The 13,094-nt window shown below is 49.4% G+C and overlaps 1 protein-coding gene across 1 annotated transcript in view; it reads right to left on the reverse strand.

Annotated features, from left to right (window-relative positions):
* The window catches only part of PAPPA (pappalysin 1), a 235,406-nt gene that overhangs the window by 53,596 nt on the left and 168,716 nt on the right, over positions 1 to 13,094 (reverse strand). Inside the window, exons 13-15 of the mRNA XM_019731188.3 lie at positions 11,635 to 11,848; positions 3,001 to 3,169; positions 562 to 745 (exon numbers count right to left, since the gene is read on the reverse strand). Of these exons, the coding sequence (XP_019586747.3) occupies positions 562 to 745; positions 3,001 to 3,169; positions 11,635 to 11,848 (567 nt within the window). The remainder of the gene's footprint in view (positions 1 to 561; positions 746 to 3,000; positions 3,170 to 11,634; positions 11,849 to 13,094) is intronic.

Here is a 13,094-nt window from a genome sequence, read left to right on the forward strand (position 1 = left end):
CCTAGTGCCTCGCCCAAGAGATGCTAGTAAATGCTTCCTACCCACACCCGCTCCTCTTTCTCAAGCTAGCCTTTCTGTAAAAGTAGCTATTGGCTTTGGAGAAAGGCAAGACCGGGGCTCCAATATGAACCCCACTACTAATGAGGTGGCGTTGGACAATCTCCTCCTCTGTGAAAATGGGAAAATAATAATACCTCTTAGGCTTACTGGGCCCCAATCCAGTGAACTAGTCACATGATCCAAGTGTTATTCTTTTTAAATTTTCTTCCCTCTCTCCCTCCCTACGACCCTCCCTCCCTTTCTTCCTTTCTCTCTCTTTTCCTTTTTGCAAAATTTGCAAGATCTTGGAGGGGATTCCTTTGCCATACTTATCCACACTCTACTGTTTCTTTAGCTGCTCAGCAGGGAAGTTTTCGTAAGCACAATTGGTGGAAAGAAATCAGGAGCGCAGTTAAATCCATCTAACACTTGGTTGGGAGGCCCAGGAGAAGAGCCTGAAAGCAGCCTCTGGGTTCCCCAGATGAAGTGGAGCGGCAAACCAAGCCAATGGGCCCTCTGTACCTTTCAACTGCGCTGGGTGACGACACTGGAAGGAGCATTTGCTGCCAAAGGTGGTGCCCTCGAGGCAGGAGAAGGAGGCAGCATAGACGTGGTGCTGATCCGGCATGCCACAGTCCACGGGCTCGCATGCCACCTGCTTATTCCACTTGCCCTCAGTGCAGGTCACTGTGACGCTGGGTCCCGTCTGGAAGGCAGAGGTGTGCAAAGTGAGTGGTGGCACACTGCATCCCAGGTATGGGGAAACACCCTTCTCCCCGACGCTACATCTCAGGGTCTTGTCTGGGCACCAGGAGACCAACGCTTAGTGTTTAACTTTAGCTCACTTTTAATGACCTCAACAACTGTATGAATTAGGCATTTCAGTTCCCATATTACGATGCAGAAACTGAGGCTCAGAGACAATAAGTGATTATTTCCAAGTTACACAGCTGGAAAGAAGATCAGTGGCAATTGAACCCAAAGGCTATGTTATTAACTCTCTGTACTCTCCAGTCATTATTTCCATTGTATTGGTGAGATTCTTGACACTCAGAGACCTCTGGGGCATGACTTCTTTCACAAAGCAGCCTCTGAAACATGACTCAAAGTTGGGGCCCAGGCTGGCAATCTTTGTGTCTTTCTTGGCTCTGGAGGATGTTACAGGGAACCTACGTAGTATCCGGCAGGGCGTGGGCATCGCCCGGGGATCTCGGACACCAATCCGTGTCCTCTGTGCTATGAGACCAGGGGCAAGTCTCGTGCCTTATTTGAGTTCTCTCATTGGCACTGAATCCAAGGATTGATCTAGGAGCCACTCCCTACTCTGAAATGTGATGGGTCCATAGTTGAGAGAGGTAGTTGTGAAGGAGGCACAGGCTGGGAAAAGTCATAGGGTCAGCAGCAGCAATTTGAAGCAAACTGGAAGATAACAGGTCTGCAGGCGTGGAAGGGCGCGGTCATGCTACATTGCCAAGGAAGGGGCCAGCAGCAGCAGCCCTGGGGGCTTCCATTCAAGGAGGCAGCCGCCAAATCGCAGGGGATTAGCGATGCTAAATGTTGATGTGGGACTTTAAAAGCTGAAGGACATCCCCCCCCCCCCTTTTGAGCACACATCAAAGGCATAGAGGTCCCTCTCTGCCAAAACACCCTAATTGTTTCCACAGGAGTTCAGACCTGCCGTGTCTGACACTGGGAAATAGGTGTCTAAAACAAGCAATCGAGAGCTTCCAGAAGGTCTGAACAAATAGATGCTCCCAGCAGCAAGGAACCTGCCCTGTTTGTTTACAGAATGAAGGTAGTCTGCTGGCAGGGCCCTGCATCTGGTGACAGAGCTCTGCATCCTGCATCTCAGGGCGTCAGTGCCACCGTGCCCCACACCCCACACCCACCTGAGACCCCACAGCAACATCTGGCTGAAGCAACATTCTGTCACGTCTCAAATCGACTCACTGCCACTCCCCTCATGCATGACACATGCCTCTTCCTGACCTCTTCTTATGACTTCCTGAGGGCTCTCCGTGCGGCCAGTCTGACTGCCAGACTCCAAGCCACACCCAGGTGGGCTGCCAGAAGGACCTTTGTCAACCATGATCAGACCATGTCATTTCCTTCAACAGCTCCCTGTTGCCCTAAAGATAAACCTCGAACTTCCTGACCTAGCTAATAGGGCCTTGTACCAGTGAACCTACTTGCCCCTCTAGCCCCATTGCTTAAGAGAGCTCAGAAAAAAGACAAATCTCTGTGTGGCCTGCTCTTCCTCCCCAACGGGCTTCCATGTACTGAGCCAGAGCCGATCTTTCTTCCCTCTCCCTGACACACACCCCTCTGCCTACCTATCTAGTTCTCCGTTTTCATGTCATTGCTTCCAGGGCACCTTCCTTGAATCCTCCTGTGTTTTCACAACACCCTACACTTCCCTTTACAGTGCTTATTACTCTGTGAGGACATTAGTCATTCATTGTCTGGTCCCCATCACAAGTCACCAAGCTCCTTGAAAGGAGAAATGAGGTCTACCTTAGTTACATTTTGTTTTTCTCTAGCATCTAGTATAGCCTCTGGTTCCCAGTGAACAGATGTTTCGGAATGAATGAATGAATGAATGAATGAATGAATGAATGAACACCTTATGACAGAGGGCTTACCTCTTCCTAAAGCTACCCATTTAATTGTAGAGGAGTTCTGACTACAAAGGTTTCATTCAAAATGCTCAGCCTGGGGTCTTCCAGATTTGCGACCTGCACTGAGACTTTGATACACATTGTGTGAAACACCCCTGTGCACAGGAGCCATTATTTTAGAAACTCCAGATCGATGACTGATTCATTCAATCAACACATATTTATTGCGTATCGACTATGTGACAGCACTATTTTAAGAGCTTGAGATCCAGCAGAGAACACACTCAACATCTGTCAGCCTTTCAGACTGGAGAGGGGCTCTCGGTGCAGCCCCTGCACATACCTGGCTCTTTATCAGCTCGTCGTCCCGCTGTATCTGGAGCACATAGCCCGTCCGGCAGCTCACGGTGCACTGGGCACCGTGGTAACGGTCACTGCTGGAACAGTTGAGAGAAGCGTTCTGCACAGCCAGCTCTGGGCAGTCAGCGGCCTCACATGCGAAGTGCACACAGCTGGAGAGGGAAGAAACAAGAGGCTAAACTCTCCAGGTACAAAACAAATAAGTCCTGGGGATCTAATGTACAGCATGGGGAATCTAGTCAATGATACTGTGATAGCGTGGTACGGTGGGTGTCAGATGGTTGCTGGGCTAAGAGGGATCACTCCTTTAGGTCCATGAGTGTTCAATAACTATGGTGGACACCTGAAACTAATATAATATAGTATGCTAGCTGTATTTTAATAAAAATTCCTTTAAGGGGGTAAGAGGGAGTTTTCTTGCAGGACCACTGCAATCCAGCTGAAAGATAAAGGCTAATGGCCACCCTCTCCAAAATTTCAGGAGGCCAAGACGGAGGTGGGGAAGAAGAGACTGAGGAGGGAAGGAAGAGGAGCTGGCTTGGGTTAGGAAGATTCTGGAAACAGTGGTCAAAGTTTATCATTAAGAGCACAAGTTATGACCCAAGGTTCAAATCCTGCCGCCTAAAAGCTTTATAGGTTATTGTGCTTCAAAGCTTGCAGAGTCTCAGTTTTTCCATCTGTGAAGTGGGGATCATTCTTATTACAGTTAGTATTCATTGTGTTTCTTATCTGCCAGGCACCAACTTGAATGAAAGCCTCTTGATATGGTATAATAGTACTCACTTCTGAGGGTCGTCGTGAGAATTACATCGCATGGGGTTCAGAGAAAGCACAGCGCAGAATTCCTGGCACATAAAAGCCCTCAATAAATGGTAGCTAACAGTACAATTTAATCTCTGCTCTACTACCTAGAAGCTGCGTAACTTTGAGCAGAGAAGGTACATCGCCTCTCTGACCTTCAGTGTATTCTCAAATTCAGCCAACCCACAGACTCAACTGAGGTGTTGAACGTAGACGTCTTTAATAAACTGTAACGTGATTTATGAATTGTGAGTAAAGCTGTACAGAGATCATGCCTTGCGTCTTGCTGCAGCTGCTGCTCCAATCTTCCTGCCAATTTGAATTCTACCTATTCTTCAAGTCCCCGGTACACGTCCATTTCTGCGGGACGCTGTCCCTGTGTCCCCAGGTAGCTCCCACACAGGCATTTTGCCCTCCTTTCTCTTAATACCATTGTGTCCTGCTTCAGGCACTGAAAGCACAGGTCCTGGGTGCCCACCAGAGCTGGAAGCTGTGCTAATCCTCAAGGAGGCAAACGGATATGACATGACATCCTCGTGCTCGGCACAGCGATCTTTCCCCTTATGTTAGAGTTACAGCAACACTCAGGAACATTAATGACTATTCATTGATTGCTTATATCATGAGCTCACTCCATCCTCACAACAACCCTATGAGCTAAGTGTTACTCATTTTACAGTTGGAAAAATCGGGACCAGTGAGATTAAGTTACTTGTTTAAGTTCCCACCCAGATGTGTGGCTCCAAAGTCCTGTGGGGAGCCTCTCCCTACACCTGAACTAGAACTTCCCTGAGGGTAGATAGAGATAATGCCGCTTCATCTTGGTACACTTTGCACTGGCAGGAAACACGCCTTGCATATAGATATTTCCTAACCAGCAGGACACACAAGGCCACGGTGTCCTGCAACAGCTCCTGAGCATTTAATAGAGGTTCAGACGTTGATTCCTAACACTGAAAGCTTCTAAGGAGGCATTTTTCTCTCACTTCTGCCTCTCTGACTCTGTCCATCAACACCTAGCAGGATACAGTATGCACAGATAGCTCGATTTGTATTCAGGACCTCAAGGCTTTCATTTTCCTGTTTTTATTTAGGGGACAGGGAGCAACTGGTGGTCAAACCAGCGTAAGAAATCCCCAATTATGTTTTTGGTGCCAGTTTCAGGATACACTGCTGAGGGTTTTACCGTCATGGATACTGCCCCACATGCTCCTTCCCTGAATGGTGAGAAATAAAGCGGGGGGGGGGGGGGGGGACAGGGCAGGGAAGGGAGGAGCTAAAAGTCTCCAAAACATATCACAAGAAAATTCACTTTTGTTGTTGCTCAACCAAACTCACTTTTGAAAATCCGGGAAAAGGACAAGTGTTTGACTTCGGTCTCGGACCCTACACTGATGTGGGCTTCCCACTCCCCACGTAACCCCTCTGAAATGCAGGGCTAGTGGGACCAAGTGACACTTGCTGAGCTCCTCGGATTCTCCGCCCTCCTTCCTGCTCCCTGACAGCCTCGGCGTTGCACTAAATGGAGACCTCGAAGAGACGGGAACTGTGGAGTCAACCCAGGGCTTTGACACCAGACAACGCATCTGTTCACATTGTGTAAGCGCTGGGGGGGAAGAGCCACATGGTTCCCATTTAAGTAGATTTACTCTGTAAGCTACTAGCTTCTAGGCTGGTCTGCTGTTGTACGCCTTACAGATTGGTCACTCTCGCTCTGCACCCCTGGGCTCATGCCTGACGGCCACCCAGGGGACTCGGGGAGCCCTTTCGAAAGACAAGGGATCTGGGCTTCTCTGGGCTGCGGGGCCATCAGAGTAAAAACAACGCCCTCCCCAGTTCTGCGCACAGTCGTGCTCTTCTCAGGAAAACGATAAATTGAAAAACTTAATTTCCTAGAATGGAAAGAGTAACAGAGCTTAGCAACTGCGCAAATCCAGGCCTAGCTCTGCCACTGGTCAGCTGTTCGACCTTGGAAAACTGTATGACACCCTGAGCCTCAGTTTCCTCATGTGTAAAGTAGAGGTAACAAAATGATTTCTCTCGCAAGGTTATCAAAAGGGTGACATGTCCGCCACTCATTCATCTATTCAATAGGCTTTGCCTGAGTAGGATAGCACGAGGTTAATGAGACCAGTCAGCTTGCTGTATTGTATTGCAGGACTTCTCAGAACCTTGAGTGTTCTAAAAAGCGCATTGTAGATTTCCAGAAGAGGCTAAGGTGCACATCATTCTCCAAACTCGGAGGACCTTTTTCTCTTGGGACATTTCTTAGGACTAGTATCTTCCAGAACACACTTTGAGGAGTAAGGCATCCCCGCTTTTTCAGCACATCTGTCTGCACTTGGCTTGCAGGCTTGAAAACAGAAGAAAAGGGGAAGGGAGGTAACGTGTGCCAGGCATTGGCTACTGTGTTTTAGCTGCATCATCTTATTTGCATCCTTGTGGTAACTCCTTGAGGTCGTATTATTAACCCCATTTTCAAGAAGAGGAGACTGAGAACAGGGGAGTTTAAATGGCTTATCCAAAGGCACGCTGTATAGACAGAATTCAAGTGTGGGTCTGCCTGTCTGTCCCCTAAGTCCCTGCTCCTTCCTTTGCTTTCTAGATAATTAGAAAGGGTTATGTGAACACATTGCCCCCAAATGATAAACATTACCCCAACTGCCCCTCCCAAATAACTCCCTGACACAGCCCTGTCATTTCTGAAACACAAAAACAAAAATTAAAACAAGGAAAACAAAACAAAGAAAAGCCTCTGGCTTCATAAAAAAAAGGGGGGGGGGATTTAATACTAGTGATGGATAGTCAATTAAAATAAGAAAAGAAAAAAGATGCTTTTCAGAAGGGAGGACTGTGGCTGATCAGAGGGATGTGGGAAGGAATGCAAGTACTGTATTGATGAAATTCTCACTTCTGGGCAAAGGTGGAGACAGCCCCTCCCCCAAAGGCAGAGAGAATCGGATACTTATGAACTTTCTTTTTTTCTTATCTGTGTTAATTTATTTACTTACAGACTCAGGGTTCCAGGTGGAGGTAAAACCTTAAGTTATCTGACAGTCAAGCCCCCAACTGCTGCCCCCACTACCAATTATTGAAATGGCCCTAATCACACATAACAGAGGATACTTGGGTGGTACTGAAACCAGGACAGAGAAAGCCAGAAGTTATAGGGTAGATGAGGGCTCCCCTCCTGGCTCTGCCCCTTGACTCATGGCTTCACTCCTGTGCCGGCTCCTTAGCTGCAATTATGCCATGGGGAAGTGGAGATAATAACAGGCAGGTTGTTTATAAACCATTCTGGGTTACCCAGATGAGGACAGCAAAAAACACAGCACACTCAACACTGGAAAGTGAAGGGGGATGTGCTCTTGGCACAGAAGCTGCAGGGTCACTTGGGAAGTGAGACCGATCAAGAGTTACCAGGACAGGATTCGTTTTCCTGCCAGGAAGTGGAGCGACCAGGGGTAGACAGAGATCCTAAAGGCTCTTGCGCCCTCGAATTCTAGAAGCCAGCGATGTGGTGGAACAAAGGACAGGTTCTGCAGAGCAGGGATGCAGGGTCAGCGGCCTGCAGGGTCCAGGCAGACAATGTGACGGCCAGGGTGAGCTGGGAGTGCCAGTGGGAGGCACGTGTCTGGCCCAAGCTACGGCCCTTCTCCACTCCAGTCCCAGGTTGCCCAGTGGGACTGAGGCTCCGGTATTTCCAAATCTCCTGACGTATTTAAGAGGAGGGAGAAGTCCGTGTATTTTAATATCACTCTCCTGGTATTTAATCATTAGCAACTAACTAAAGAAGATAATTAGTGAGGGCCACACGAACACACGTGGTTTGTGGCCTAGGCTGGCCTGTGGGACAGCAGAGGTGAATCCTCTGATGAAAGGAAAGAGCTCTGCCCTGGAAGCCCTGAGAACTGCATTTAAATGGCAGTGTCGTCCCTCACGACTGGGTGACTTTGGGTGACTGACTTCCCTCGCGTGGACCGTCCTTCTCCTGTCCTCCAAGGAGAGAGCTGAACCAGAGCATCTCTTAGAGCCCCCAGCTCTCAGGGATGGTGGTTTCGTGAGGATGAAACAGAAGGATATAATGTCAGAGCCCTTTGGAATGGGGACAAATAGACTTTGATAATCCCAAGTATTGACAAGGGTATAGAAAAGTCGGAACTCTGACAGAGGCCGATGGGGGTGCGAGCTAGATAACATTTTGGAGACGAGTCAGGCCGTGTCCAGTCCAGTTGAAGAAATACATATGCTGAGGCACAGCTGTTCCATTTGCAGGCATAGCCCCCAGACCAGCGACCCCCGTCCCAACAGATATTCTGAGAGGTGCTGGTCCCTTTGTGGGATGGAGAAGTTCGGTGAGCCTGTGGACAGCAATCTGAGGCCAGGGGTCTCTGGCTGTGAGCAGCTTCATTCTGGCCTCCAAATCTTACATATGAATTCCTATATAATCACCTAAGAGAATCTGCCTCGCATGGGCTCCTGTCCGCGCACAGACTCTAGGACATCTGGGCTTCCGCGTGTAGGCACCCCTCAATCCCCACCCGGCTCCAACCACAAAGTCCACCCTGGCTGGAGGAGGGGTGAGTCTGGCCACACGAAGAACTGATTCCCTCCTAATGTTAGCCTTCTAAAAGTTAGCTCCCTATGAGAACTGCCTCTCTCTAGATGGCCTGGCATGGAGAAAGTGGGAAGAGTTGGATATAGAGGAAGAAATAATATAAATAAAAGGGGAAGGAGGAGGGAAGGAAGGAAGGAAGAGGAGGGGGGGAGAGGTAGAAAGGAAGAGGAAAGGGAGGGAAGGAAGTTAGTTGTTTAAACACATGACCCACTGAATTTTATAATAAATTGCTCAATCTCTGCTTAGAACCCTAAGGATGGATAGACGCAGCCTGTGTGTATGAGACAGACACACTGGAGCCTCCATTCACGATGGTTCCTTTTCTCATTGAAGAAGCCTCCTAATTCCCCCGTCACCATCACTATGCTGCACCCCCCCCCCCCATCTTTCCCCCTTCCTCTATCTTGGTGTGAAGCTGGGGTTTGGCTAGAATTCCACAACCGGACCTCTCATTTGAAACCTGATCCTGTTTTCTCGGACCTCTGAATTAATTCCAAGTACAGCATGGGGATTGGAGACCCTTGAATCTAGGTCAGAACACACCACCTGAATTGATTTTGCTGTAGTGATGCTTCTCCTGTGGCAACCCACTAGATGTAAAGCTCAGGAGAAGAGAGAGAAAATGAAGAGGAAAAATAGGGGAGAGAGAGGAGGGAGAGGAGGAGGAGAGGGAACAAGGAGAGAAAGCAAGAAAAAGATTAGATGGGGAGAGAAAGGGGTGTGGGTGGGAGCAGGAGGGGAGGAGAGAAACAGCACCTTTCACTACCTGGGAAACAGCTGGGAGCACAGTGGGGTATTCTACTACAGCCAGCTGAAACTGGGCTATAAAAAGTGATGCTATTTACCTTGGTGTTTTTGAGAATGGAGAAAAACATCCTGAGGCTTTTTACAGTTGTTGCTAATTTTTCTTTTCTTTCCTCCTGGTTTGTTTGTTTTAGTGCATTTGCACATTTGCACTGTCCTGCCTGTTTGGGTAAAGGCCTCCTCAGATCCCCAGGAGCAGCTGGTGTCCTTCCTTTCCCCCCTCCCACCCTCATTCAGGAGGGGGTCCTGCATCCAGGGGGCTCAGCCTGCCCCAGCTCGGACGAGACTTAGGGCTGAGACAGCCAAGGCCCTGGGGGCTGCGGGGCTGCCTTTCCAGCACTTTACTTAGGTTCCAGGACTACATGCTCAGATGGAAGAAGCCGTGAAAAGGTCTCTACTCCCTGAGATGTGCCTGGCTCTGGAGGGCAGAGCGTGGCTTTTAGGGGCCCACAAAGCAAGGTTTTGCCTCTGACTGTCTGGGTGGATGGACTCACTCAGTCTGTCCATACCTCGCAGGACAGATGTGATAATGAAATAAGATAATAAAATAACAAATGTTGGTTTCGTCTTCTTCCCTCTCTCCCCTCCTAGCTCTTTGGGAATCACAGACTGTTGGAACTGGAAAGAACCAGGGAAAACATGCAATCCAGCATCATTTCGTAGGTGGGGAGACTGAGGCCCAGTGAGGACGAGTGCCTGGTTCACCATCATACCACCCGTCAGGGCTACACTTTGCCCCAGGTCACTGTTCTTCCACCAGAAGTCAAAGAACCCAACAAATATGTATGGATTGATTTGTTTCTGAGGTTAAACCCTTTCTACTGTTTACTTCAGGCACAGGAACTGTTGATTAAGAATTCAAAGAAGTCAGTGCCGGCCTCGGTGAACTCGGGGATGGTGCCGGTGCCTGGGGAAGGACGGAAAGCATTGTGGAAAAGGCCGATGGATTTGCATTTTCCATCCACATTGTTTCTCTGGGTTCTGAGAATTAAGTTATTTTTATAGTCTGGAGAAGCAGGGATGAAAAAGCCCTCTTAGGGTGAAATATAACAATGAGTGATATTTAAGGAGCTCTTTGGCCTCTGTGTGATTGCAACAGACTTTACACAACAGAAGCTAGAGACTGCGGCTGCAAAGCAATGTGGGTTTTGCAACCACCTTTTGTATCCTCTGTGGTCAGGGGCGTGGGAAAGGCTGAGGTCCCCTCTCCCCACTCCTTTTTCCTCTCCTTGCTCCCAGGTATAGGGGCAGGGTTGAATGGCCTTTCAGAGGGCTTCACTCTGGGGGAGCCCACCAAGACCCCAACTTTCTTTTTTCTTCTGGATCTCACTAAACACACATGAGAGATGCTGTGTGACTCTGGACCAGTCCCTCCCCTTTGGGGAGGCGGGGGGCTGGAATTCCAAAGGGTAACACAGAAGCTTAGATACTTTGGATGTACTAGGTGATCTCTGAGGCTTCTTCCAGCTTAACTCTGAGAACTGTATGTGGAATTCTGTGCTAAAAGGCACCACTGCATACAGAGATAAATGTTCTTTATCAATAAGTTGTCTTTTCAGGGTGTCTACCTGTGTGCGAGAGCACCTTCACTTACAGCGTCCCATTTAACTCTCACGGCCACGCTATGGGGCAGCTATTATCATCAGTGTTTCCCATGATAGAAAATTGAGACTCAGAAAAGTGAAGTGACTTATTCACGGATACATAGTCAAGAAGGGGCAGAGTCAGATCCAGGAAGAGTATGGCCACAGCTTGGATTCTTTCCAGGAAACACCTTCCTCTCTTAGCCCCAAATTGAGTATATTAACAGAAGCCAGGCCAAAAGCACTGAAGAAGTGATGTGATGCAACTGACAGACAGGTTCCTGGAACACTGGGGGGATCTCAGGACATAGGCATGGGGATGGCGTGGTGATTTCACCCATCATGGAAACACACAGTGAACTGGGATGAAGCAAATACCAGTTCCCATCCATCCCCCTCAATTTCAGATGCCTTCTGTCTGCGCTACTTAGGAAGCAGAATGTTCTAGTATTTAAGAGCTGGAAGGGAGCTAATCCATCTACCCTGTCTTTGTTCAAATGAGGAAGTTCAGGACCACAGAGGGAAAGTCGTGATCCTGGGGCCACCCTGCAAGCCACTGTCAGCTGGGGGACTGCAAGCCAGGTGAAGGGGGTCCTCTTTCCACCACACATCCCTGAATCCCTCCCTCACGCCTGGAATTCAGAGACATGTGGGCCTCCCAGGCCCAAAGGTGGAGCCGATCAGGGCCCAGACGCTGGAGAAGGGAGACACGCAGATTTTTTGCAGCCACACACGGCTACCCCGGTCCAGAATTCCTTCGTCTCCACTGGCTACAAAACGGCCCAGGGAGAGCAGACTCAGGATACCTTACCTCTGCTCAGCAGAGCTGTAGGTCTCCCCTCTCTGGCAGCTGCTCAGGGTGACGGGGTCAAAGCTGTCGAAGGAGCGGAGGGCCACCCCCGAGATGGCGACCAGGGGTGAATTGAAGCTCACACGGACCGCCTGGCTGTGGTAGAAGGGCTGGCTGAGGTCATGGATCACAGGGATAACCAGGGGATTGTTCCTGCAGCTGAGGACATGGAGGCCTGTCAGGGAGACAGAGGGCCAGGGGGCCAGGCTCATTACTCAAGGCCAGTCACGCCCTCCCCAACGGGCCCTTCCTGAAGCCCCCAGACCCTTTCATGTCACTGCACAAAAGCACCATTGGGTGGCCGGTGGGGATTTTGAGTTTGATTGAAAGTTTCTTTGTCTGCCTTCTTTTCTTGGTTCCAAATCTTTCCAACCCCCTTGCCTCCCTGCCCCCGAAGCTTTCCCTTCACCTAGCGCCCACAGCCCTTCTCCTCCCCCAAAGGGCTACCCCTCAGCCAAGCATCGCTGGCCCTCACCTCCCTCCCACGTTGCATTGGAGCTTGATGGTCTGAATTGCTAGTTTTCAGGCTGCCTTCCCAGAAATAATTCACAGCCACAGGCCATTCTGGGAGTGGGGGTTGGGGGGGTACCTACTCTAATTTTAATCTAGGAACCTGGGAGCAGCCTCGCAACCATTCTGCAGACAGAAGACAGAATTTGGCTTTCCAAAAGGACACAGAACAGCCAGCAATATAAAGTTCAAGTAGAATCCAAGTTTGTCTCACTCAAAAGCCCTCGGTTATTTCTAGAACAGGGAACAGGTCCCCAGGTTTCAAGGCTGAAGGGAGAGGGGCAGGGAGAAAAGGCCCATCCAGAGAGAGAGGGAAGGGAATGATGGGGTAGGATGGAGCGGGTTAAATAGAAGCTGGCTTTGGTGTTGGTGGAACTTGGTTCAATTCATGCTTTAGCCACTTCCTTATTATGTGACTCCAGCAAACCCCTAAATCTCAGTTTCTGCATCTAAGACATGGCATAATCCTAACCATGTCCCAGCAGGCCTGCTAGGTTGGGCTGTGAAGCTCCCACTCCAGCAGCAGCCCCCGCTCTGTGGTCCACTCTCTTTGAGCTGCAAAGCCTCTGCCAGGGAGGTCAGGATGCTGAGGACAGAGGACAGGTACCCGGTGGAGAGGGACAGGGACACGTGGAAGTCTCAGGCATCAAGTGGTGGGACCTAAGGAGTGTCCTTGGAACCAGATGCTGCCCCATTGCACTGAAAACCCTCTGCTCAGAGTCTGGCTGTGGTATTGTCTGCCAGGACAGCTATGGAAATATTTGCTTCCCACTTAGGGAAATTTCCCAGGAATCCTGATAAGTCCACAGGGGTTTTCTTTCTCTTCCTTATTAATATGTCCTCCCTTGCCTTTAAAACGAACTAAATAAGTAAACAAAAAGCCCTCCCTGATCCCTTGGCTTCTGCTCGAC

Source organism: Rhinolophus sinicus, chromosome 16, assembly GCF_057876585.1.
Source record: "Rhinolophus sinicus isolate RSI-liver-muscle chromosome 16, RSI-T2T, whole genome shotgun sequence".
NCBI lineage: Eukaryota > Metazoa > Chordata > Mammalia > Chiroptera > Rhinolophidae > Rhinolophus > Rhinolophus sinicus.